The sequence below is a fragment of the Cyprinus carpio genome, chromosome B15 (genome assembly GCF_018340385.1).
Source record: "Cyprinus carpio isolate SPL01 chromosome B15, ASM1834038v1, whole genome shotgun sequence".
Classification (NCBI taxonomy): Eukaryota; Metazoa; Chordata; class Actinopteri; order Cypriniformes; family Cyprinidae; genus Cyprinus; species Cyprinus carpio.
In genome coordinates this window covers 19,769,937-19,796,214 of record NC_056611.1, presented here as the reverse complement: position 1 = coordinate 19,796,214, position 26,278 = coordinate 19,769,937, and the positions used below count along the sequence as shown (strand labels likewise).

Here is a 26,278-nt window from a genome sequence, read left to right as displayed (position 1 = left end):
GATGTCTCTGAGGCCTTGACACAAAAGCCTTGTTCAATTATTTAGAGAAAATTTTTCCAAAACTAACAGCTCAATAAAATCTTGAACTGGAGAGTCAATAAGTGAGTATCTGCTAATGGGGCCAATGAGAGACATCCATCCAGAAGTTTGTCAGACTCCTAATGGTTCGACTAAAGTGACAGCATATGTGAGTTGAGCAATAATCATCCAGAGGAGATACAAAGCTGAACATCATGAACTGATCCATACTAATGCATATACATTGTAAATGAGTAAACTACTTCACTTGAGAAGGTAAAATGTGTAGTTTAAATACAGGTAAACACAAGACTGGAATTTGCTTTCCTCATAGCATCAGTTTGGCAAATAATATAAAATAAATGAATACATCTAACCGCAAAATAGCATAGTATAAAATTGTTTAGATACAGTCATGTATGAAACATACCCCGCCAATCCATATTGTTCAAAAGTTGGGTCAGTGCTTTTTAAAATAATTTTATCTTATGCTCATCAAGACTGTTTGCTTAATTAAAAAAACACAGTATGAGGTAATACTGTGTAATATTTTTGCAATTTAAAAAAAATGATTTTAATATATTTTAAAGTGTAATTTACTCCTGTTGTGACAAAGCTGAATTTTCAGAAGTCGTTACTCTAGACTACAGCGTCACATGATCCTTCAGAAATCATTCTAATATAATGATTTGGTGCTCAGGTAACATTTCTTATGATCACTGTTGAAAACAGTTGTGCTGCTCAATATTTTTGTAGAAATCATGATATCAGTTTTTAGGTTTCTTTGTTGAATAGAAAGTTCATAAGAACTGCATTTATTTGAAATAGAATTGTTTCAAATGTCACTTTGATTGGTTTAATGTGTCCTTGCACAATAAAAGTATAATTTCTTTAAAAAGCATCCCCTAATGCACCCTACAGTACAATAATGAACCATATATATACACACACACACACACACACACACACACACACACAAACACATATAGGCCTATAGCTAAAAACAGGATTGTGTTACTATCACTGATCTATATAAATCTAATATAAATTTCATGACGTCGTGAACTGAATTGTTCTCTATTATAGATAAGTGGTTAGCCTACTAGGAGTTAGCAACAGAGGTTTGGCAATAAGAAACACTTATTTACGACACCTTAAGTTTCTGTTTCACTTTCTGTTTAGGGTAAGAGAAAATATCAACCCCAACACAGTAACCCAGTCATCTCACTCTAGCTATGGACGAAGAGGAACTGATTTTATGTACTCACTGGTAAGTGTTTTATAATGTAGCCTAATTATACTAGCGCACAGAGTTTCGGTAAGACGTCTATCTGTGTTCACTGCCAACGCATGTAAAAAAAAAACAAAAAATTCTTCGACTATAATAACACCAACAAAAAATAATATTCCTACTACAGTATTCAGCAACAACAAAATATCGAAAACAAAAACATATTCTACTTAATCAACAATAGGCCTTCTCAACAATAATGACTATTACCTTGTTGTCGATAACCTAATTTAAACAAAGTGAAACTATGGGACCAGCTGTGGCTGTAACATGGCGACGGATTACATTTACATTTTACATTTGAATCACTGATATTCAGCTGTATTGATACATTGGTGAAAGGTTTTAACGCTAGCTATTTATTACCTTGTGACTTAAACGCTCTCGGGCTGAAGCCTGTTGCTACATAACAGTCAGGTTATATGAATATTTCAAACAACATTTCTAGCATCATTTACTACTCACGTGCATGTCCTTCCAAACCCTTGTGACTTTCTTTCTTAGGGGAACACAGCAAGTGGATTTTACAAGGTTAGCCTGGCCACTTTATATAATAGTGAAGGTTTTTTTTTTTTTTTTTTTAATGTAAAATACCGCAAACGCGCGTACAAGTGTCATAGAAGAACTCCATACGACTCGTGCTCTATATTTCAAGTCTCCTCAAGTGATATTACACCCCGATGTAAGTCTTTAAATAGCTACTCTTCTCCTCCAGCTCTTTTAACCTGTGTGGGACACTGAGACCCTTTTTGTGAACTAATCAAGCGATTCATTGATTCAATGATTCGTTTACTAATTAGAGTTAGACTATTAGCTGCTTCTATTATGAACTCCCAAAGGCCCATGACGAAAGTCTACTTATTTAATTTATTTTTTTACATCTCCAGTCCCTCTGGATTCATTATATGGAAAAGAGTGACCAGGATATTGATATTTTGCAAACATATTTTGTGTTCCACAGAAAAAACTAAATCATAAAGGATTGGAACAGCATGCTGGTGTGTAAATAATTGCAGAATTAAAATTTTCGGGGGAACTGTTCCTTGAAGTACCATAACATTGTAGTGTCATAACACCTTTTCCATTCTCCAGTCTCTGTAAAGAGTCTCTCCAATGTTTGCATGCAGCAAGAAAGAGGTGGCGAAGTCAAACTATGACCTGCACGAACCACACTGTAAGAGGTTTCTGTGTGTATGCCCTGACTGCGATGAAACTGTGCCTCGAGATCAACTGGAGCAGCATAAAACCGAACAGCACACAGAGGTCACCACCCCACCACTCAACACTGGTTAACACTTTGCTGCTTTTTACAGGCCCTTGTCCCTTTATGTCACAAAAGATTATTTGGGATGAATTTTCCAGCTAAACGTTTTCGACTTGACATGCTTATTACTCATCACTGTAATCTCCCCCTCTGAGAAACCATGTCAGTGGTCTCATTTTTCATTATGTCTCACAGATAAAATGTAAGATGTGCAATAAAAAGATGGAACGAAGGCATCTGTTGGATCATGAGGTGAGTATTCAATCTCGTACTGTGAAAATGTTAAGTCTGAGGCTGCTCTCTCTTAGAGTGTTTTCACACTTATTCCTTTGTTGTTTCTATCTCTCCTTGTTTACAGAAAGATGAGTGCACTGAGAGGCCACAGATCTGTGAGTTTTGTCAGCTTAAGCTTCCTCTGAGCAATCTAAAAGAGCACAAAGTGTCCTGTGGGAGTCGCACGGAGCGCTGCTCTGACTGTGGCCGGTACGTTAAACTGAAGGACCAGCTTGATCACGCTCAGATCTGCTCTAATTCCGCCCCCACAACATTAAAAGACCTTGTCCCTGAGGATGATACTTCTGACACAGATGGTTAGTCAATGACATGATCAGTCTGAAACATTATAGATATGTTACAAGTCTTAGTATTGCCAGGTTCTGCATATTTTAAGGTATTCAGACAAACTGTGATTGTAAAATACTGGCATTTGGCATATCTGTTATCTTCAGAGCAGTCTATGCTGCAGTGTCAGAGCTGTCTGAAATACATTCCCTCAGAGAAGCTGAAGGAACACAAGGTAAAATGTGTCAATAAATAAGAATATGTAGTTATAATATGTGATTATGAAAATCTATTTTTAACACCTCAGATCTTTTGGTTATTTTTTTTTTACCAGCTGCTTTGCAAACAGTCCTTACAGTTTGTAGACGCCGAGGATGATGACTCAGAGGAAGAGGATGACAACCCCAATCCTGGAAATAGCACTCCAGACGCTGCAGATTTCTCCTTCTCATCATTGCACAAGGTGAAGAGAGACAGAAACATTGACATGGACCTGGATAAGATAAGCACCTGTCCGCTCTGTCACCTGGCTCTTCCTGTAAAGACGCTGGAATGGCATGAGGTACTCACTGTTCTGTACATAGTGATATTTTAAACTTGTGCAACCTCATGTTGAACCTGAACCGTAATTTTGTTGTTGATTTGATAAATATCATTAACTTGTTAAATGTATTACACCAAAATAAGTACACTATTGTTCAAAAATTTAAAAAGACAGTAAAATAGTACATTTAAAACAGTAATTTAGAATAAATGTTTTCTGTATTATCATATTCAAATTTTGATCAATTTGATATTAATTCTGAAAACAGTTTAATATTTCTGTGGAAACTGTGATACTTTTTTTCTGGTTCCTTTGTTGTATAGAAAGTTCAAAAGAACAGCATTTATTTGAAATAGGAACTTTTTGCAATAATGAAAAAGCAATGTTCCTTAAAAAAAAAACATTGGAAAATTGAGCCCAAACCTTTCATCAGTACTGTAATTTATGTAGTATATAATGTATACTGTTAATTATGTGTTTATGTATTTATTTATATTTTATTTTCAATTTTATTTTAAAGAGAAAATGTGAATTACACAGACATCTGAGCATGGCATGATGGCTGGTGAAATCAAAGCCAAATATGTAAGTATACAAATAATACTTTAGTTTATAATGTATCACCAATATAACTTTGCAGTGCAACTGATGAATTATAATATGTGTATGAATTACCTTTACAGGGTTGCTGGAAACTGTAAACTCGCCAATCACCATAAATAAAATATTAAATATATTTTTAATTTTTTTTTTTTTTTTGAAATTACTGAAACTAACTAAAAACATGTTTACAATCCTTCTTATAACCACTGTATGATTTTAATTTGAAAATAATGGCTCTTTAAAATGTTCAAAATAGGCCAGGTGAACGGTAAAAAAATGCCAAATGTTTTTGACATCTTGAGTAAGGGTACTTTATGTACATACTTTGTTTAATTGTTTAATTACTGACTATTTACCCATTTTATGAGGCAGATGGCGCTTTCATAAATCTGTTGATTAAACTTTACTGCATGTTAAATCCAGATAAACCTAAGACCATGGCAAAAAAAAAAATGAAATAAAGATGACAACTATTTGTATGAGGTGCATGAAATTTTTTAGTATATTCTAGACTTTAAACTATTTCTCTCCATGCCAACATCTTCATATCGTTGTTCGAAATACCCTGAGGATTCCGCAGACCATCTAACAGATGAAGAGGATTGTGAAAATAAGGAGAAACATGGCCATTTATTAGGGGAGACCACAAGATGGCACAGTTTCAGTCAGGATTGCCTTTCCTTAAAATCTTAATATTCCTATAGTATCTTTTAATACATATTACTTAAATTATGTTTTACTACATTTTAAAATGTTTTTATTGCTCTATTTGTTCATTTGTAATTGAGTAGAATTTTATTACAATTTATTCTTCAAATTTTATTTTTTGCGGGTGGTAAACTTGGTCCTCCTAGTATGTATTATGTGACTAAATTATGTGACAAGGTTCATAAAAAAAAATAATTTTTTGAACAACCTGTTCTACACTTGGAAACAAAAGTGCAAGAGAGACATCTAGTGGATATTTTTGTATTCCTCTTGCCAGAGATCAGTGTTGAGAATGCAAATTCAAGAATAAACGTTTAGTCATAATCTCATAAGCAACTTGAGCTCTTTTTTTCTCATCTTTTGACAAACCATTATATAAACCTTTGTCTCTTCATAAACTTTCATGAGTTGTTACTTTGAGTTTAACATGTTAGATAAAAATTTGTGATGAGCTGTTTAACCATCATACAATTGCAGGTTTCACTAGCCCATGCTGTATAACAATTTGAATGTTCTGTATTTCCTGATAATGATTGCTGTGCTACTGAACAGACATAAAACTACATATGGTAGCCATAACCCTTTGTCCTGATTTTCTGTCACACTTAAAAGATTAGTTCACAGGAAATTGATTGATTGACTGGAGTCGTGTGGATTATTGTGATGTTTTATCTGCTATTTGGATTCTCATTCTGACGGCACCCATTTACTGCAGAGGATTCACTGGTGAGCAAGTTATATAATGCTAAATTTCTCAATGTCAGTTCCAATGAAGAAATAAATTAATCTACAATTTAGATGGTCTGAGGTTGAGAAAATCATCAGCAAATGATCATTTCCGGGTAAATTATTCCTTTAATCTGAAGGAAGAAAAGCAGCTCAGTTAAAAATTAGTATCATTTTAAATAATATTTAAATTTATATGTTTTATTTCCTTCCTTTACATTGGGTTTTAAAGCAGGAGACATTTTTTTCACAGGTCCATCGGAGCTACAGCTAAGATAATGTGCCTTCAATCAGAATTTTAAATCACATCTGGAGGAAGAATAAAACACAATAATGAGTCTTTGGAAATTCAAGTTAAGAGAAACAACTTAAAACAGATAATGCACCTGGCTAAAAGAACATAAACATATACAGCAGATCTGATAAGTAACGTGTCAGCCAGAAACCGATTTAAAAGTTAAACATGGAAAACCATCAGAATAACAAAGCTAAATAAAGAAAAATCAAATAATAATCAGATTACATAAATTAAAAGCAGCCAATTTAATGGCCACTTTGCAATATGTTAAAAAGCACCACAAATATAATTATATTAAATTACCAATCAATTTTTAAATAATTTTTGCCCTTTTAAATTACCTGTAAAACAGCACACAATTGGTCCAACAGTCTATGAGACCCAGCCATCTACTGAAAATATTCAGTCGGTACATACAAGGAACTCTACAAAGAACCTGTTTTAGATTCTAGTGCTTCTTATTTTGGTTATTATGTTATAAATAGGGAAATCTTTTAGTCCTGTCAGCTCTATAACTCTTAAAACATTTTCAGAGATTGCCATAAACTCTAGTGTCACTATATCCTCAAGCTTATTGTATTTTCTTTGCTATCAGCATTCACTGTTTGTGTAACTTGCTCCCAAATGCAGCTGTGGATAGAGCTACGGATGGCCATTGACCTTGTCCTGCAGGAGAGTCAAGGCGTTGGAGGAGAAGTCACGCAGGACGTGGAGTGTGTCACGCTGCAGCTGTAAGGTGTCGCGTGAAAACTGCTGCTGGGTGTGGACCAATCTCTGCACTGACTCCGCGAGTGACTCGAGTGAGCGAGACAGCGACCCTATCAGGAGTGTGGTGGCCTGCTGTTCCTGCAGGCTGAGCGAGGCACTCTGGGATAAACGTTCCTGCAGACTGCGAGGCTCCACAGGAGCAGGTTGGGGAGGGAGCCGAGCAGGAGCGGAACGTGACGATGAGGCAGCCACTGCAGAAGGTGCAAGAAATGTTGGGATACTGGCAGATGAGGGGCCGTTAAATGTTGTGTTGTGATTAGGTTTTTCTCGAACATGGCTCTTCTCAGCAATAGGATGGCTGAGGAATCCTTTAATACCAATAGGATTCTGGCTTGGTTGGCTTCTTGGTTCAATAAACTGCATGTTACTGCCTGGAAGGATAAGAAACATGTTAATTTTAGACATTAACATCATATTTGAAAGAGAACTTAGGAGATGTTTATTATATAAAATGGATACATGAAACATTACGGTCAATTAAAGGGGTCATCGGATGCCCATTTTCCACAAGTTTATATGATTCTTTAGGTTCTTAGTGAAAAGTCTGTAACATAAGCCCTATTTGCACAGGATTAGTATTATCTAGTGACCTTGTGTGATTTTGAAATTAACCTCCCACATCTGAATTTCATGTGGTGCATTCGCACGGGATAAGCGAAGCCTGTGATTTTACTCGAATTTACTGACTTATCTCCCAGATACCCGGATGTCAAGGCTTTGAGAGTCCTGTTCTATGGTTCAGATGGATTTTAAAAAAAAATAATTATATAGTTTCTTTCGCTGTGTCATTTATATTTCACCAGATTAAAATAATATCTCAAGCTTTATAAATGATTTATTTGTAACACATTAACCTCAAAACCTTTTCAGCTTTCTCTTTCTGCAAACTGAATGGTGTAGTGAATATGACAGCACCCAAAATACTATTAAACACTCCAACACAGCTCCATTCTTTGCGAAAAATGGATAAAAAGGCGCACAGGAAACAAAAACCTCGAAAAATGATATACGACCCGCCCAAATCCAGGCCAAATCACAGAGATTAGCACGTGACTAATATTATCACAGGACCTCTGTGTTCGGCGAAATATGGTAGGTCTTTTGCGGGGGAATTTTTACTTTACAAATTACACATATGGCTGATTCGCATACAACCTCTGCAATTATTACAAATTACTGGAGGTCACCATGTAATACTAATCCCGTGCAAACAGGGCTATAGTTTGGTTAAAATTTCTCAATGGTAGTGTAAAAAACACCTTTTTTACCATCAAAAACAGCTATTTTCAGAGCACGCAGTTTTGTAGCATTTTGCTTTAAATGTTAATGAGCTCTGCTGACCCCGCAAATGTAATCCACGGTGTCTTCAGCGGCTCAGATGTCGGCTTCTATGTTCATTATTACATCCAACAACAGAACACCTCAATCGCTTAGGAGTCATTCTTGTCTACATCTGCTCGGCGGTGAAACAATGGCAGACTGATGACAGCTAACTCAGGGCCGGTCTAAGACAAGACACCAGTCCAGTCTGTGCTGAAACACTAGTGTCAATCAAACTATCGTGGGAGGGGCCCGTCTTTGTGACATCACACAGACAGGTATCCGAGATCGACTCGACTTGAGAAAGGGGTAAAGATTTCAGTAGATAAAAAAAAAAAGGTTTTTTATCATTATAGGGTGGTTGTGTTCACACACTGCCAACACACATTTCAGTTAAACATCACCCAATAAACCCCATAAAAAAAACAATGACCACATTAACAAAAACAATATCAATTTCAGCAAGATTTAATTTTTTTAAACTAAAAATGTCACTTTGTGGTCACTTTGTGTAAGCATCACTAAACATCACATAAAAATTGTATAAACTTTTTTATATATATATTATATATATATATATATATATATATATATATATATATATATATATATATATATATATATATATACATATAGACACACACATATATATATATATATATATATATATATATATATATATATATTAAAATTTGTGTGTGTGTATTTTTCAAGGTATAATCTACATACCTTGAGGTAAAAGTTTTTTTTTTTCAAATATTTTTATGAGATAATTAAGTTGAGTTTTTTAAATATTACATTTTTTATAAATGTAAAAAAGCAATAATCAAATAAATATTAATCATCTATTGTCCCAAATACAATATTTTCCAATATTAATAAAAAAAGTTTTAATGAAAAATAACAACCTAAAAATCAAATATATAACACAAAATAAAGAATAAACAACCACAAACATTACAAATTTGACACAAAAAAACACTTTCACACACAAAAAAAAAAAAAAAAAAAAACATCATAAAAGGTATTCACGTCACCCAATGTAAAGTGACTATATTTTTTAACAAGATTATAAAAAAAGAATAAAATTTAAAAAAAAAAATAAAAAAAATTTATTAAAAAAACCATCTGCATTCTCTCTGCATTGTTTCTTACCTTCCTTTTCTGATGTGTCAGTCTGGACATCTATTAGAGGCACTGATGAATCTATCAATACAATAAAAGTAACAAATTTAATATATTTTGAACATTCAAACACTCAGTAATGAATCACCTACCTCATTTAAAAATAAAATAAAAATGGAACTCACCACCGAACATCATGTGTGCAGGAAGCTCTGTATCACTCTTGCCTGGGATACTAGTGTGGAAGGGAGGTGGCATTGGCAAAGCAAACGAATGAGGCCTGCCATTTGCCATGTGAGAGAAGCTGTGTGGTATCTCAGAGAGACCTGGAATGTCCTCGTCTTCGTCATCCATTTGGTCATCATTTGCCAAACTGCTCACATTTTTGTTAGGGTTAGACATCTGAAGGATCTGGTGCACCATAGTTTCTATAGGCGACAGCTCTTGTGCGATTTGGGCGGCCGTGGCTCCCGATGCCCTCATGGCAGCCACCCTCCGCTTGGTGTCGCATTTGAGGTCTGCCCATTTCTTAATGACTTCAATAATTTCTCGATGACACTCACTGACCTCATTGATACGTGCCGTCACATCTGCCCATGTGCGGTTTTTCAGATCCTTCGAAATGCCCCGGTTGAACTTTCCTGTTCAAATCGTGAGTTCATTTAACTATTATCCCTCACATATGCAAAGCATAATTTACATAATTTCACATCCTATTGAATCTTGTGATATGAAAATAAAAAGGTTTGACTTACCAACCAGAATATGCCGTTTATTCTGCACCTCACTGAGCAGCAGTTCAACCTCCTGGAATGTGAAACGTGACTTTCTTTTCTTGAAGCGCATCAAAGCACCTCCGGGCCCTCTGTAAGGGTATGGCATGAACTCTGACATCCTTCTTCCTCTGCTCTTCAAAACTAATCAACTAAATCAAACAGGGCTTCTACACTTCATCCATCAGAAGGCTTGATGAATTATATGGCTGAAATAATAAAAGATACAAATTTAAAATCAAAAGTGAAATTCATCCAGAAGCTTTCAACATCATTCTCTTCAACCTACTCAGCAAAGAAGAAAACGGATGTGACACACTAATTAAATACAACTAACCTGTTCTTAATTCCTCATATTTGGCTTCTTGATGCGGAGTTAAAATATTAATTGTATTAAAATACTCTATATATTTTAATATTTTCTTTTAATTATACATAAATATTATACAGTATATACAATTAGCATTGTATACATGCATGTTTATATATATATATATATATATATATATATATGTGTGTGTGTGTGTGTGTGTGTGTGTGCTAATTGTGTTGTACAATAAACTTACTGTCCCTCTGATTTATTATGGTCATGTGATGAATGTTGCTTCTGTTCTGCGCTTTAAAAGGACAGAACAGGCACAGACAGAGATTATTTGGGCAAAGCACAGAATCCTATTTTTCTAGGATCCTTTTACTTTAAATTAACTGTTACAACTAATTGCGGCGTGATCTCACACCGCCTCGCCGGTGTGCCCATATGCTTCCTGCTTCTTTGTTGTTTTCCTGCCTAATCGTCAGAGAGCAATAGGAACACAGAGAATCGAGCGAGCGCCATCACGGACATACAGCATTTGTCTCGAGCGTGCAAATCTGCCATTTCTCAAAAATCTCGCGTACAGTATTCAATCGACCGCGTGAAGATAGATTCAGATATCGTAATAAGCAAATATTCCTCCAGGAAACGCAAACGGATTTGTAATTTGTTTGTCGTTAGCCTGTCGTAGAAAAAATGGACTACGCACGCATTTCGTAGACGCGTTTACGAACCAATTTGGAGTCAAATCGAAACTGCGTACGTTTGAATGGCGATCAACTTTATTGCTCTTGATATTAGCGATAGATTGAGTGGTAATTACCTACAGTGCGGCCGAATGCGTCCTAGGATTTGTCGGCGTAGTCTTGCCCGATAAACTTCGTAGGCAGTGATCCCCTGCGTCGCGCAGACTCAGCTCTACGTGTTTTTCCCCCTCCACAACGATAGTTCGCCAACATTCTATAGTAATCCTTCCCTATGCCTGCGTGGAAGCAGTTCTAACTGTACATGCAAACCCTGGGGCCCAGTATAAGCATGGAAATGTCCAACTTGCAATTAAATAAAAGTAAATTTAAGTCGCCTTTTATTCACATACAAGTTAAAAATATCGCGTAAAAATATTTGCGGATTTTGTACGCGTTTTTTCCAGTCTAATGTGCTATTTTGTGGTGTTTGGAGACTTTCGAAGCTACAGTCCCAATAGTTATAATAATAATAATAAATAATAATAAAAAAAAAATTAAAAAGTGAATTCCTGGTCTGAAATTTGTACACTGAGATTTAAAACAGGCATATATATATATATATATTTTTCTGGTTATGCTCAGCTGTAAAATATTCGGCTAGATAGATAATAAGCTAAATACTACTATTTCCACGATTTCCTGTTCACGTTAATGAAATATATCGCTTAGAGTGCAATCTCTGTTATATATATATATATATATATATAAATAAAAAAAAAAACATATAAAATAATCCAAATATTTGTACTCCACGATTTCCTGTTCACGTTAATGAAATATATCGCTCAAAAGATCTGCGCCCTGTTTGTATAATTTATAAAAACTGTATTAAAAAAAACATATGCTATACTTCAAAGATTTGTGCTATACTGTACATATTAATATATTTATGTCTACTAAAGAGAATGTGTAAGCAACTAACATTATAAAATGGTTAAAATAAAGCAATTAACGACACAAATCACAAAGGGGCTATTCCTCACAGTAGGCTTACACATGCTGGAATTAATTTAGGCCTTTACACTGAAGCGATTGAAGGAGAAACATTGGATTGTGTTGCAACTATTGTTCATCTGTGGACCCCAGGTCGCTATCAGTTGCATCTTCTTGAGGATCATAGGAATATAGGCTATCAAGCAGAAGTTCGGAAGGCAGCAAAATGAAATTAAATGTTTGAGTATTCGTTGAATGTTCACCATCATTTAGTTTTGTAATGAGGTGGCCATACAACAAAACGCCACCATTTTGAGGTTCTGCTTCAGAGTTGCTTCAGACGTGGGGAGTGGCATTGTAATTTTTTGTAGCAGCCGCTAGGTGGGTGTAGTGAGTTCCTCAGATATGCGTGCATGAGTCGGAAAAAAAAAGCTACGTAGAGATTTGTCCCACAGCTTAAAGGGACAGTTCACCCCAAAATGAAGTGTCATTTATTCACCTTCATGTTTTTTTTCGACTCACAGTTGGCTGACTTTGTTTTACTTAGTTAGGAGAATGTCCCACACTGAGTAACCTTCAGTCTTATTGTGCCAAAAAAGACTAAATCAAAGTGAATGGTGACTAAGTTGCCAGTTATCATTTGCTCCACAGAAAAAAAAAGTCACAGGTTTGAAATAAAATAAATGATTACCTGAAAAATATCAATTTTGTTTTATTTTGAAAATAAAATAAAATAGAAGAAAGATTATTTGAAGAATCTAAGCAAGTGGCCCATGTATAGCAGAAAAAAAAACTAATAAAAATGTGTCCGTCTTGAAACAAACCCTTGACCTTTTAAACTGGATTTACTTTTTAAAAAGCTACTCAATGTATACAAAGAAATTACATTTACCAATACAACTTTAAGACACTGCTTTGTCTGAATAGTGAGCTTTTATCAGCTATGAAAAGTGTTCTGCAGGCTTAAAAAAAAATTAAGATGTGTCGTTATAGCCTATACTGTACAATACACGCTTGAATTACAATTACAGCACAGACTAGAGACAGTATAATAACATTCATTCAATTTAAGAGCTGTTGTTGGAACATAATAATATCATATAGTCATATCAGTAGGCAATAATCCAAGTTCTGTAAATAGTAATTTAAAATATAAACAGCTTAATAATTTGTATCCAATGTGCACACATTTTCCTAGAAGACTGTAAATGTTTCAAAGGAAAATCCCATGTTTTTATCTTGATATTAGCTTTGTGGCCCTCTGATTGGCCTCATTGATGCGGGATTCATTGACCATGGCCTGCAAAAAAAAAAAAAAAAAGGTTAATATTAAAATGTTCAGCTGCTCTTTGTAGAACAGATGTTTCTGAACCCCTTCCAAACACTGACCTTGCTCTGAATGCGTTCGATCTGGATGTTCTGAGTGTCGATTTCATTGCCCATGTCAAGTGCCATGCTTCTGAGGTTGCCAAGGATACTGCTGACCTGTGCCAAGTTTTCCTCCATTTCATCCTCCATTGCATCGTTTGTCACTCTATCAAAGACAAGTGATTGCTTATACACTGTTCAAAAGTTCGGGGGTGCTAAGATTTTTTAAATGTTTTGAAAGAACTTTCTTTTGCTCACCAAGGCTGCAACTATTTGAACAAAAATACAGTCATGTTGTAAAATATAATCACAAATTAAAACAACTGTTTTTCTATTTTAATATTATTCAATTAATTCCTGTGATTCTTAGTAGCCATTAGCAGAATTCAGGGTCATATAGAAACTTAGAACCTATAGAAACTTCATTCTATGTGTTCAAAAACATGGAATTGTAAGGTTCTAAAGAACATAAATAATGTATTTACTGTCACATATAATCAATAAATGCATACTTGCTCAAAAAAGTATTAAAGGTATGTTTATTTCTTTATTTTAAATCTGAGCGATTGCTTTGAAATGGTAGTCAATTTATGGATGAGAAGCCAAAAGTTCTGGCACCTTCTAATATATCCACCGCTCATGGTCATTTTCTCTCTCTCATCCATTACTCGGGAAGAGGGCTGGCTAGACACCACTCCATCCTGGTTATTACCCCAAACCTTCTTATACGCCCCACTTGCTTCAAAGTCCTTTAGTCTGAGAGAAACCATATGAGAAAGACAAAGTTGAGAAGATAAGTCATACCAGTTGTCATACCAGTAGGCTGTAACTGCCGAAATTGTTAGAAGGGGATTCAACACTGACTCTGAACACACAGGTACAGTTGGTGTTGCATCTGTTTTAAATGAACCACACAAATCACAGTACATTATTTGGTTGTTTGTCTGGCAATAGTTAAGTAATTTAAGTCATGAGTTGCATTACTGTAGTTTGATGTTAAAGACCAGCGAGGTTGCATATTTTTGATATTTAAATTTTTTTAAAGGTATTGTTCCTTTCAAAACATTTCTTATATAGAGCAATATAAATTTATACACGCTACCAGTCAGTTCTGGAATAATTACGATTTTTAAAAATATTTTTGAAAGTCTTTTATGCTCACTATGCTACATATATTTGATAAAGTAAAAACAGTAATACTGTCAAATGTTATTACAATTTAAAATAACAGTTTTATATTTTGATGTATTTTGAAATGTAATTTATTTCTGTGATGGCCAAGCTGAATTTTCACCAGCCATTACTCCAGTCTTCAGTGTGACATGACACTTTAGAAATCATTCTAATGTGTTGAATCTCAATTATATATATAATATATATATATATATATATATATATATATATATATATATATATATAGATATATATATATATATATATATATATATATATATATATATATATATATATATATATATATAATATATATATATATATATATATATATATATATATATATATATAATATATAATATATAATATATGAACAATATAAAAAAAGACAATACATCCAACCAGCTTCCTGTGATTTCTTGAGTTCACACAAGCAATTACTGGCGCAAAATGATTTTCATGCAAGCAACTACAAGCCAAGCCCCTCCAAACATCACATACTTATCACAGGAGCACAGACCGCAACATTTGCCAAGATCTGTTAGGTTTTTCTCAGCTTCCTTCATGTCCTGGTTGATCTGGTCCAGCCCTTCCTCAATCCGCTCAAGCTGCTCTGGATGACGGAAGGTGGGATCACAGAGTATGGAAGTTTCAGGGGTTAAAGTATGGAGACGAGATAAAAAAAAAACTAACAAACAACAACCGTTTTCTCAGCAAGAAGCGCCAAACACCCATAAGCGACTAAACATCCATGGTAGCTCTAGCTCCAAATGACAAGCGAAATGGAAAGATATGAACTAAAAAAAAAATTTTATTAATATCTACAAACACTGCATTTGTTATGTGAGCACAAGTTACATAACATTTATCTTCATTTCAAATATTTACATGGAGTCCTGCATGAACCTCTGCTCACAAAACAGCCAAAGACTAACATGTAGCAACATCACAGCAGGACAGGTTATCAGTGGGACAGAGGCATGGGCAGAGAGGTGACATCATGGACCACCAAGCAGCCATGGCTCAGGTGTCTGGAAGGAGACCTACTTTGTACATGGCCAGATGCACAGACCACAACACCTGGCCATGTCAGTGAGATTTTTCTCAGCCTCCTTCATGTCCTTGTTGATGTGATCCAGACCCTCTTCTATGCGGTCCAGTTGTTCTGCCCATGCGAAGGAGATGGGGAAAGGAGTAGAAGGCAGGGGGAAGGGGAATTGAAAGGGGAAATATGCAAGCATGCACACAAAAACACACAGAGGGTATATATTTCCATATGTACCGAATCATATATGGCTGTATTTATATATGTCATACTGAAAGGATGAGTAAATAACAAAAGATGAAGAACGCGCGGTCTGTACTCCATCATCTTGTGCATATTCTGTATCATTAGCATAAAGATAATAGCTACCTGTCTTACAGATGCAACAGGATAAAAGAACAACTAATGATGCATTTGCAAGTAATTAGTTGATTGTTTAGCTGCTGTACATTTTATCTCTATTTATACAAAGTGCATGAAGATAATTCATTACCTCCTTGCTCATCCAGCATAACAAGTGTCCTGATCCCTGCATCTTTACTCTGTTGAAGAATTGAAAATAATTTAGTATGAGTGCACATTAAAGTAGGCAATTTATACATTTCTTGCATGAATGAAAAAAAGGCCAATTTAAGAAAAGGGTGCTCAGCAATAAATAATCATCACATTTATTTTAAATTATGTTTTATTGAAGAATTACAGATTTGTTTGATTGTTTGAACAGTGAGGTATACAACTGAGATTACTAGTGAATTTAGCATTTTCCCTAAAAACAAATCAAAACAAATTATATTATCAGCACAATTTGAAATATTGCAGAATCATAGTTTTTTCCTCGTTTTTCTTCAAGATTCTATAATAGTTACTGTTTTTAATTTGTTTTTTATATATTTTCTGTGTTTAATTGTAGTTACAGTTGTAACGTTTTTTTTGTCATTTTTATTAGTTTTTGTGTCTTGTCTATATTGTTTAATTCATAAAAAAAAAATTCTTCCTTAATAAAAAAAAAAATATCTAACTTTGTAACTATATAAAAAAAAATTAAAATATATATATATATATATATATATATATATATTAGGGCTGTCAAATGATTAATCACGATTAATCACATCCAAAATAAAAGTTTTGTTTACATAATATATGTATGTGTACAGGGTATATTTATTATGTATATATAAATACACACACATAAATTATATATTTAGAAAATATTTACATGTATATACATTTATATTTTCATATTCTTATATTTTATGTTATATATAAATATATTTAAAAAATAACATAACATATTTTTCTTAAATATATACATGCATGTGTTTGTATTTATATATACATAATAAATATTCACAGTATACGCACAAATATATTATGTAAACAAGACACCACAAATTTGACACCACATGTGATTAATCATTTGACAGCCCTAATATATATATTTATATATATATATATGAAATATTTCATTTTAAGTAACAAAAATGGTTGTTTTATGGTTCTAGGCTTAGTTAACTAGAATAACATTTTTGGTTTATTTCTTAGATCCCAGGTTTTTGTTGGGTCTCAGGCTGAATCTGTCCCATGAGATACACACTAATTTGACATCATCACTAACAACTGTTCAACAACACAGGATGAGGTAATTACAATTATTAAATATATTATACATGTTGTTATGAATAAAGATCACTCACCTCCTCCAGCAGAAGCCTCATGTTTCTAGTGATCTCAAGGGACTGTCGGAGGTAAAAATTCAAAACACAACAGTGACTAAAAAGAACACATTTATAACTCTGTATAAAACAAAGTTATCGATTGAAGTGAAAATTTCCACAGAGAACCTCAGTATTTTAATATCATGTAATATTGTTTCTAGGCCATTTGTTTTGTATACTGCATTGGATTTTTTTTTAATTAGCAGAAAACAACAATGTAGCCCCAGAGGTGGAATTACAAAACAATTTCAAACCATTCTTTTATGTGCAAATATTTCTTTACTAGGTGAGTAGCTGTGTAATAAGCGCTCTGCGTCAGGGTCCAGATCACCCTGCCAGGGTTTATTTTGCGATAAAGACCGATGGAGTGTACATTATCCATTACATAACACCCAGTGGAAAATCTGGCAATGAATAATGGCTTCATTTACAATTTACCTGACTTCGTCACAGTGGGAATCATAATAATACTGCAGATGCATATATAATGTGTTTAGCGTCATCATCCTGGCTGTTATGTACCATGGGAATAACTGAGAATGGAAAATGTTTGATGTCATCACTGTAGGCCTGTTGATGAGCAGTCTCATCAAAACAGGACAGAAAAACACACCATCAGCTGAAGACCCACGCAAATCAATGCAAACCAATGTTAAACTTTGCTACTTTGGTGATTGTTAGCAGCATTACCTCATCTGTCACCTGATTGGCCCTCCTCTGAAGCTCCTCCACTTCAGATCTCATGGTGGAGTCAGCAGCCATCCTAGCTGAGAACTGCAGCAGGGGAGGACAGGTCGAGGGACGCGGTTATTCTTAGAGCAAAGGCTTTATAAGCTCAGCATGCCTCAGATTGACAGCAATAATTGGTCTGGTACAACGGAGAAGAAACGGCACAGCTGATGTGTTGCATAAAATCAGACCCCCTTGTGCAAGACCAAAATAATCATTTATTAATTGCTAGGTGCATCTCAGAATTAGGATGTATCCTGAACAAAGGCTGGAAAATTATATATCTCAACAAACCTTAACCAGTCCTTGAGCCTACAATGTTTAGAGGGTGTGTTTAAATTGTCACAATGTCTTGCACCTTTATTTCGTTACTAAAGAAAAACAGCAGCAGGCATTTGAAACAAAGCAATGAGGCTAGTTAATTATTCTGCATCCTTTGAGGCATCTTCATGATACATGTGCACAGGGAAAAATCTGAAATATGATGTATAATGGAAATTATAATTATATTCGAATTTAAAAGGCATAATTTCAGTTGGGGGGGGAGCTTTTGGCTTCTCTCCTGAGGCCACAAGAGGGAGCATCACGCAAAATATGAAGCACTTTTCTTCAATGCGTAATAAAATAACACGGCTATCTTTGGGGAATAAAACTTCATAATGTTTAAAATAATGTTTATAAACCATATATAATTAATTAAGTTGCTTAAACAATTAGAAAAAAACAGCACCATGCATGTATGTATTGTTTAATACAAAGGACCGAAAAACAATCACAAAGAGTAGGCTACTTTCTACATTTAAAAACGTGAGATACAGTGGGATGGGTAAAAACCGCAATAAAGTCTTGAGACATGTTTTTTAAAAGTTTAACTTTAATTTTACACGGGTTTCTAAACATGCCGCTCTCTTGTGCGAGACGCGAGTGCAACGCTGATGGATGTCCCTCAAGAAAATGTGATAAATATGCTTTTGTGTGAACGGTTTGGTTTCAGTTTTTACGTAAACAACATTTTCTCCACACTGATGCTCCCGTTTTCCACAATATATTGAATGAACAACGTAGCAGGGCTGCATCTAGTGGGTTCAACAGGATAGGCTAATAACAAAAGCATTAAAGGTGCTGTATGTAGGATTGACACAGAGTGGTTGAACTAGGTATTGCAGTCCAAATTCAAAATATTGGAGAGGGTATGGGTTTTTTTCACCCGGACCCTCCTCCTCAGACTTGACGCAGGTTGCCAGATTGAGGACACAAACAGGAACGAGTGCAGTTGACGATGAATAAAATGAAATACACTGTGTTTTCAACCAACTGGCAACCCAGTATGCTGAAATACAATTGGGTAAACTAGCAGTGGGCGGGTTTCACAAACCAAAACATAGTCCGAGATTCCGCACAGAATGCACATTTTCAAAGGAGAATAACTAACTGTAGCATTAATTTTCTGATAAACAAGTATGTTGACTTAGCATGTTTGTTAAATATCTGCAAACATCATATGGTATTTTTATGATAACGGTTTTGCATTCGAATGTGGATTTTTTATTTTTTATTTTTTTTATTCTATGAATATTCTAAATTCTAAAAAAATTTGACAGCCCTAATCAACACCCTTTAATCTTCAAACCCTTGGTTTAGGCTAAAACAGGGGATGAACTTTTCACTGGAAGAAGCATTATTACAGATTATGGACTGGTATTTTGGCCAGAAGCGGCAATTTAATGTTAAATTTAACTTTAATTAGGAATTTGTTTCTTACAGACAGAAAGATTTTTACTTCATAAGATGTTAAGTGGTGGACTGGAGTCGTGTGGATTACTTGTGGATTATTGTAATGTTTTTATCAGACGTTTGGACTCTCATCCTGATGGTACCCATTCACTGTTGAGGCTCCATTGGTGAGCAAGTGATGTAATGCTAAATTTCTCCAAATCTGTTCGAACAAAGAAACAAACTCATCTACATCTTGAATGGCCTGAGGGTGAGTACATTTTCACCAAATTTAAATTTTTGGGTGAACTTTTCCTTTAAAAGTACAACTGTTCCACACCAACACAATAACTTTCCCTTTAATTCCATATTGATTTTAAAAAGTTTTATGAGGTTTATGTTTTTACGGTTATTATATTCCACTCTGAACAACTAAGAGACACCACAACACCAGAAACATATTAATAAGTATATTACAAACTTATTTATAGTCCTTTGATTTTAAGGTGAACGTTTATATCAGCAGGATATAAAATCACCCCAAATGACACTCCACACAATCCTTTTCTCGTTTTAATTGGTTTTAATTAAATTAAATTAAATTTAACTATTGTCTGGTTTACTATAGCAACAAGCAGATGTACAGCTTGTAAGAAACCTCTGATCACATGTGTACCAATAAATCATGTCATGGCATATGGATAACATCTATAATAACAAGAAATGGTGGGCTCTCACCTTTACCAGATCACTTATTAAAGTTCATACTGCTTGTGGTTCAGGACGAGGGAGGGGTTATGTCAATATCACCATTAAACAAAAATTTTAAAGTTCATAGGTTCATAATTATTTTTTAGATGGCAAATTATTATGAAATGCAGTAATGCAGTTTCTGGATCAGTTTGTTTCAATCAGTTGAGAAACAAATGGCATCAAACCCAGGAACCTATTTTGGGGGTAAACCAATGAAATGGTTAATGCACACAAATTGTCAGTGAAGACTGTATGATTAGATTCAAGTTAGAAGCATTAGCCTAAATTGAGTGGAATTTATTGCACCAAGTTATGATGGACTTAAAAAAATAATAAAATAAAAAAACATCTCTTTTCATGTTTTTCATTATTGATTTGTCTATAAACCATTTACTGTTATTTGATTTGATTTGCATTATACCAAGAAGGCAGAACAAACCTTGACTGATCATCAACATTTAATACCTGAAAACATCAAATGAGTCCCTTGAAAAGAGCAAGATTTATTCATCTTGCAGCATTCCCTGGGGCACAGCACCTTACTGTATAATTTATTGGACTGGTTTGCCTGTGGGTTTAAAACCACAGGTGGACATGGACTTAATGAGAGGATTTCATTTGTTCAGTGATGAGACACTGATGTCCAAACACAACAGACAGACCAAATCAAAGCAGAAAATAGCCTACTTTTTTAATTTGCTTGTAAGTCCAGCAACAAAACCAGCCTTTTAAAAGCAATTTTGACTTCATGAGCTGTAATAACACAGGATAATAATAATAATAATCTCACCAAACAAAACATTTGATTTACACCTTCTTATAGCCTAATATAATGTCAATTACATTAAGTATTTATAGAATACATTTCATTTTAAATTATGTAGCTGTAGGCCTTTTTTTTAGAAACTCTCTGATGAGTATGTTATTATTTGCCTTCGCATCTATCTGCAACCTAGTAATCATATCAGAAAAAACTACAGGAGTGATGAAAATAACCATAAAACAAATAGCATCCCAGCGCAACATTAAAGCCCGGCAGTAACAGACGCCATATTCTCTGATATACTTTTCAGTAAGTTAGGTTACAAAAATTACCTAAAGTTTATTTTTCAAAAAATATATAAACTACTTACTGTATGACAGCAGGTACACGCTTAAGCGTTATTTTCCCTGAGGATGGCGCAAAGACAAAGCCCTTGTTCACCCTCGCGCTCAACACCTGTGTTTGCTCATCGATCTGATTTCAGCATCATCTACTCAGCGCGAGCAGGCAGTTGTCTTCATCACAGGTAACACGGAGGCCACGCCCCTTTGTGCAGCCGATTGGTTATTATTTTTGTATTTATCGTCTTGCGCTGGGGATTTTAATTGGCTGTTGTGACTGTCAGTCATTTTCTACTTCAGCCCCTGATGCGTGAAACTTGTTGCTTAGAGCAACCAGTGTTTGCGCCTATTTTTATACAGTCTATGGTTTGCACACGTAATGACTGGAGATCTGCTTTGTATGTGCAAAACAAATAACGTTTATTTGAGCATCAGCATAATAACTCTGCAAAACGGAAAGCTGACTCATTCTCAGTGATTAAATAACATGGCTCTGGAATGTCCTTAATAGCTATTATCTATTCTAAAACTATTCTATTCTGAACATGGTTTTTAAACTTTGGTTGAATGCTCTTTATAAAATGATAAAACCATGGCATATATGAAAAGGGCACAATGGCATGGAATAAAATATGGAAATATGGCACACACCGAACCTCTAAGGATCCAAACAAGCGTTACAACAAAGCTGCCACCTAGTGTAAAGACACAGTATGATCATGCTGTCATAGCTAACAATGAAACAAATAATTATGTCAGTTAAAACAAAGGCATTTGACAATGACAGGCCACAAAGAGGAACTGTCAAAAGAATATAATCTTGATGGCGAAGTATATTCTTTTATATTCAGGAGTACATTGTCAGCTGCAACCACTGTGAAAAAAAAAACAAAAGAGAGTCATATATGAGCTAATTTATTGTTTCTTTGTGGTCTTAAATTATAGCTCACATACAGTACCTCTTGAATGTCGACTTTAATGGTGCCATTGTTGTCTTTATCAAGTGTCTTGAAGGCACCTGTAAAAAAAAAAAACGAAAAAAAAACATTGAGGCGATTCATGCTGAAACTAAAAATATAATAAGTCTGTGATAAAAGAATTAAGATGGCAAAACAATCTGTCAACATACGACACATAGCATCCAGGCGCACAAGACACCCGATGTAATTGTCAAAGTCCATGTTGCCCTTTTCATCACTATATCGCCTGACGATCAACTGGAAAAGCTGGTCATTCAGTGGGAACCCTAATGGAGGGATGGGAAATTATGAATTAGACCCAACAAACTATATTCTATTCCAATCTGACTTGCCGACTCAGAATAATGACTGGTAAATATACTAGTATTTTTCCACAATACTGAAATAAAACACACACACACACACACACATGCTTTTGAAAGTAGTAATGCAAACTGCAACCATTTCAGTACTGACAACACTACTCACCTGCTGCTTTAAAAGCTCCAGGTAGCTCATCAGACCCAATCACACCAGAGTGATCGGCATCGAAATTCTTGTAAATGCCCTGGATTAAACAAAATCAGGTTGCAAACTCATTATTAAAATCTTGATATTCATAGTTAGTTGAGACAAAATAGTCCCCCAGTATAAAAAGTATTAAATGAGCAATGTTTTTACCTGCCACCTCTTGATGTTATTCCAAAGATACTTAAACTCTTCAAATCCCAGTTTTCCAGTACTGTCACTCTGAGAGCAGATAGTTAAGGCAAAAGCGACATACAGTATTCATAAAATGTAATAATCAGCATCTTTCTGTTAACATGATTATATTGAAGGATACATCCATTACTGCCACCATGCTTCTGCAGGACTCAATAGTGAAACCATCTGTCTTCAGATCGCCATCTAGAGGTGAAAACCAGAGATCATCTTATTAGAATATTTTACATAATGACTCATTTGTGTCATCAATATATGTTGAAGAAACTCACGTTTGGAAATAATCTTGTTAAGGATGCCCATCAGTTCATTAGGGCTCACCTCCATGTCCTATGATAAGAGGACATGGATTAAAAAAGTCAAAACGTTTATAGAGAGCAATGTCTAAAACACTGAGACAGAACATGGACATGCATTTAAAATATGTATTTTATAACAGTAGTTCTCAAACCTGGGGGCAATGAGATGGGATGACTTAAAAAAAAATCACATTTATTAATTTAGCAGATGTTTACAAATGACGAATACAAGCGATTTATCATAAGGAAGCAATACCATGAGAAGTGCAAGCTTCATTCTAACTACCAGAAACACTGAATGTGTTTTAATAATTGTAATTAATTTAATAAATGAATTAAAATGCTGAATACACACACACAAAATATCAAGATGTAAAATATGTATTTCCCCATAACTAAATGTGGAATATTATAGAATCACAAACTGAATTATTTAATTTAATACATCAACTAATAAAATTTGAAAACAAACAGTGTTGTCATAATGGTACAGTTTGGGTCTGTGTGTCAAAAAGCTTGAGAACCACTGTTTTATATTACGGTGCAAACCATTGTGTGACAGGGAAAATCACTTGCATGATATCTCTAATACTAATCATGTTGTGACAGCAATTTTCCATTAGTGTAAAAAGGAAAGAGTGCTCTATTTAACTTTAAAGAGCACTCCCACATCTAATGAATCCAATACTGCAGTAAAGCAGGTTTCCACGCCCCTCTATGACTCAACACAAACCAAATCCATCGGGACAGTCTACTTCACAATGGCAGGAATGTGAAAAAGAGGAAGATCCAGTCATACTTCTTGCCCCTGGACTAGTTTTGCCTGGTGTAACCACACCAGTCTTTTCTCTTTGAAGATCAGTAACTCTGAATAACATATACAAGCCTGTATAATGACAATAGACTTTTCTGAAAACAGAGGGAAAGCCTTGCTGGGTGGAGCAAAGCAATGTAGGCAATGCCTGTGGAAGGTTCTGGGTTGAAACCAGAACATGTGACGAAAGTGTTGAAGTGTCTGATTAGTAAAACTGAAGTCAGACGCAAATACCTCGATGGACCTTTGTATGCAGGTAATGGGATCATTAAAGAGGTATGGGAAAGTACATTAAGACCCAGATCATAGAAAATAATATTTAATCTCCCAAAAATAAGAGACTGATAAACATAAAAATTTCCTAAAAGTGAATTAGGCTGCTGAATGAATTCAGACTGTTTAAACTTCATCAGACACTGCAATAAAATGGAAATTAAAAACAACATCAGAAAGAAGAGATAAAAGGTCTGTGGCCGTGGCAGGTTTACTCACATCCCCTGCAAGTTGCTGAAACACCCTCCGAAACTGCCTCTCTTCATCGGTTTCATTCTGGTTTGTGTAAGCGAGTGGTCTTCTAGGAGGAGGCTGGAAGAGCAGACAAGTTAAGAATGGTGAGAAGTGCATTAAACTTCTTCAAGGTAAGAAATCTATCGACCACTGTATTTGACTTCCTGGATTCGCCAAAGTGCTTAATGACATGGCACAACCTCAACCATTCAACACAATGAAAAATATTAAATAAACAAATAAATATAGGAATATGCAAACTCACAGGATCAGAAGGAATAAACTGGTCGACGTTGCTGTGAAAAGAAAAAGAAAAAAGATATCATCACTGATGAATTGTTGAAAATGTATTTGTTTTTCTTAGGACGTGCAGTAGTGAGAGTACAGACTTACCTGACAACATCTATTAACCCTTTAATAAGTTTGTTGGCCAAAAACATCTTGAGCACTCTAAACAAAATGATTGGACATATGATTATACAATGTTTTATTCTGCAGTAGATACACACAGACCAACAGCTGTGACAGTCAGCTCACTACAAAACTATTTTTTTCATTACCTAGTAGTTAAAAAAAGTAAATTATATATATATATATATATATATATATATATATATATATATATATATATATATATATATATACATAAACTATTTATGGTGTTTACCTGCGGTAACCATGGTTTTTGCACTTCCTGCATTATAACTGTCAGCACGCTACAGGCCTAAAACGTTATTTGGGTTTATACGAAAACATGACGTTTATGCTGCTGTCTTAGTTTAACTAACATTACTGCAAAAACAAATGTAAATGTAAAGTTTAACAGGGCGTTGTGGTTTAATCCTGACGCACATAAGAAATGGGCAATGTTTTCAAAATAAACTACGTTAAAATAAGAACTTACCGGAACAAAGACGCTGAATAGATCTAGCGGAAAGGTACAGAAGAAGAAAAGTCCCGCTGCTCAGGTACTTCAACAGATACAAGTGTCACAGTCTCCCTAAGGCGATCCGTTCTTTCTGGATAGAGCAGCTCTCCACACCCAGTTCACTGATTTGTCAAACTCTGGGTCCTAAAACCAGGGATGTTTCACGAACAACACAGCAGAGGTTTTGCGTCAAGACGTCAATTTGTCTAGTAGGCTAGCTAAGATGTCATGCCTATTTCAAACTGCGTATCAAGCGCTCCCTAGTGTACAAATGTTGTATTACATCCTCAATATTCTTCAGTATTTGACAAATAATTGAAGTGAAAGAAAAAACTGCAATGCTTTGCCTAGGTAATTTTCTTTATGCTTTTCTTTAGAATAACACTTTTAGATTTATGAGTAAAGTAAATTTTAAATGTTGTAACAGTAGTTTGACTAATCTTTTATTAACACT

At 34.8% G+C, this 26,278-nt stretch overlaps 4 protein-coding genes across 11 annotated transcripts; 1 reads left to right on the top strand and 3 right to left on the bottom strand.

Annotated features, from left to right (window-relative positions):
* The first annotated feature begins 1,101 nt into the window (after positions 1 to 1,101).
* On the top strand, positions 1,102 to 5,321 carry LOC109103184 (XIAP-associated factor 1-like). Of its 2 annotated transcripts, none has more exons than XM_042739692.1 (8): positions 1,102 to 1,288; positions 2,437 to 2,572; positions 2,769 to 2,825; positions 2,932 to 3,163; positions 3,302 to 3,369; positions 3,469 to 3,696; positions 4,199 to 4,263; positions 4,862 to 5,321. In XM_042739692.1, exons 1-7 carry the CDS (start codon positions 1,254 to 1,256, stop codon positions 4,235 to 4,237), a joined length of 795 nt encoding a protein of 264 aa, XP_042595626.1. In that variant the 5' UTR covers positions 1,102 to 1,253; the 3' UTR covers positions 4,238 to 4,263; positions 4,862 to 5,321. The 2 variants fall into 2 exon arrangements, with proteins under 2 accessions (XP_042595626.1, XP_042595625.1); XM_042739691.1 differs by having other exon boundaries at positions 1,105 to 1,288; positions 4,362 to 5,321.
* Positions 5,322 to 5,895: 574 nt separating this feature from the next.
* LOC109103179 (myb-related transcription factor, partner of profilin-like) lies at positions 5,896 to 11,457 on the bottom strand. 3 transcript variants are annotated; one of them, XM_019116536.2, is made up of 5 exons: positions 11,140 to 11,457; positions 9,982 to 10,208; positions 9,412 to 9,867; positions 9,257 to 9,307; positions 5,896 to 7,152 (listed from the first exon to the last, which is right to left on the bottom strand). In XM_019116536.2, exons 2-5 carry the CDS (start codon positions 10,118 to 10,120, stop codon positions 6,656 to 6,658), a joined length of 1,143 nt encoding a protein of 380 aa, XP_018972081.1. In that variant the 5' UTR covers positions 10,121 to 10,208; positions 11,140 to 11,457; the 3' UTR covers positions 5,896 to 6,655. The 3 variants fall into 3 exon arrangements, with proteins under 3 accessions (XP_018972081.1, XP_018972080.1, XP_042595624.1); XM_019116535.2 differs by having other exon boundaries at positions 11,136 to 11,455; XM_042739690.1 differs by lacking the exon at positions 11,140 to 11,457 and adding an exon at positions 10,566 to 11,111.
* Positions 11,458 to 12,662: 1,205 nt separating this feature from the next.
* Positions 12,663 to 21,841, bottom strand: LOC109103168 (synaptosomal-associated protein 25-like). 5 transcript variants are annotated; one of them, XM_042739685.1, is made up of 9 exons: positions 21,624 to 21,841; positions 17,986 to 18,069; positions 17,734 to 17,828; positions 17,275 to 17,316; positions 16,071 to 16,119; positions 15,580 to 15,697; positions 13,978 to 14,115; positions 13,381 to 13,525; positions 12,673 to 13,291 (listed from the first exon to the last, which is right to left on the bottom strand). In XM_042739685.1, exons 4-9 carry the CDS (start codon positions 17,293 to 17,295, stop codon positions 13,226 to 13,228), a joined length of 537 nt encoding a protein of 178 aa, XP_042595619.1. In that variant the 5' UTR covers positions 17,296 to 17,316; positions 17,734 to 17,828; positions 17,986 to 18,069; positions 21,624 to 21,841; the 3' UTR covers positions 12,673 to 13,225. The 5 variants fall into 5 exon arrangements, with proteins under 5 accessions (XP_042595618.1, XP_042595619.1, XP_042595620.1 ...); XM_042739686.1 differs by lacking the exon at positions 15,580 to 15,697 and adding an exon at positions 15,034 to 15,145; XM_042739684.1 differs by lacking the exon at positions 17,734 to 17,828 and having other exon boundaries at positions 12,663 to 13,291; positions 17,986 to 18,163.
* Positions 21,842 to 21,989: 148 nt separating this feature from the next.
* LOC109103167 (calpain small subunit 1-like) lies at positions 21,990 to 26,042 on the bottom strand. Its single transcript, XM_019116523.2, has 11 exons — positions 25,801 to 26,042; positions 25,290 to 25,346; positions 25,162 to 25,192; positions 24,882 to 24,974; positions 23,549 to 23,606; positions 23,398 to 23,462; positions 23,235 to 23,303; positions 23,043 to 23,121; positions 22,724 to 22,840; positions 22,554 to 22,612; positions 21,990 to 22,468 (listed from the first exon to the last, which is right to left on the bottom strand). Exons 2-11 carry the CDS (start codon positions 25,334 to 25,336, stop codon positions 22,442 to 22,444), a joined length of 645 nt encoding a protein of 214 aa, XP_018972068.1. The 5' UTR covers positions 25,337 to 25,346; positions 25,801 to 26,042; the 3' UTR covers positions 21,990 to 22,441.
* Between the last annotated feature and the right edge of the window lie 236 nt (positions 26,043 to 26,278).

What these genes read in the sequence shown, in the direction of transcription:
- LOC109103184 (XM_042739692.1), top strand. Translation starts at nt 1,254, where the DNA reads ATGGACGAAGAGGAACTGATTTTATGTACTCACTG. An exon ending in GGCATCTGTTGGATCATGAG is followed by an intron (nt 2,826 to 2,931) that starts GTGAGTATTCAA and finishes CCTTGTTTACAG; the next exon opens with AAAGATGAGTGCACTGAGAG. An exon ending in AGAAGCTGAAGGAACACAAG is followed by an intron (nt 3,370 to 3,468) that starts GTAAAATGTGTC and finishes TTTTTTTACCAG; the next exon opens with CTGCTTTGCAAACAGTCCTT.
- LOC109103179 (XM_019116536.2), bottom strand. Translation starts at nt 10,120, where the DNA reads ATGTCAGAGTTCATGCCATACCCTTACAGAGGGCCCGGAGGTGCTTTG. An exon ending in TAAACGGCATATTCTGGTTG is followed by an intron (nt 9,868 to 9,981) that starts GTAAGTCAAACC and finishes CGATTTGAACAG; the next exon opens with GAAAGTTCAACCGGGGCATT. An exon ending in TGACACATCAGAAAAGGAAG is followed by an intron (nt 7,153 to 9,256) that starts GTAAGAAACAAT and finishes TTATCCTTCCAG; the next exon opens with GCAGTAACATGCAGTTTATT.
- LOC109103168 (XM_042739684.1), bottom strand. Translation starts at nt 18,057, where the DNA reads ATGGCTGCTGACTCCACCATGAGATCTGAAGTGGAGGAGCTTCAGAGG. An exon ending in CCAATCAGGTGACAGATGAG is followed by an intron (nt 17,317 to 17,985) that starts GTAATGCTGCTA and finishes TACCTCCGACAG; the next exon opens with TCCCTTGAGATCACTAGAAA. An exon ending in AGCGGTGGATATATTAGAAG is followed by an intron (nt 13,526 to 13,977) that starts GTGCCAGAACTT and finishes TGTCTTTGATAG; the next exon opens with AGTGACAAACGATGCAATGG.
- LOC109103167 (XM_019116523.2), bottom strand. Translation starts at nt 25,336, where the DNA reads ATGTTTTTGGCCAACAAACTTATTAAAGGGTTAATAGATGTTGTCAG. An exon ending in TAACAAGATTATTTCCAAAC is followed by an intron (nt 23,463 to 23,548) that starts GTGAGTTTCTTC and finishes TTTCACCTCTAG; the next exon opens with ATGGCGATCTGAAGACAGAT. An exon ending in GCGCCTGGATGCTATGTGTC is followed by an intron (nt 22,613 to 22,723) that starts GTATGTTGACAG and finishes TTTTTTTTACAG; the next exon opens with GTGCCTTCAAGACACTTGAT.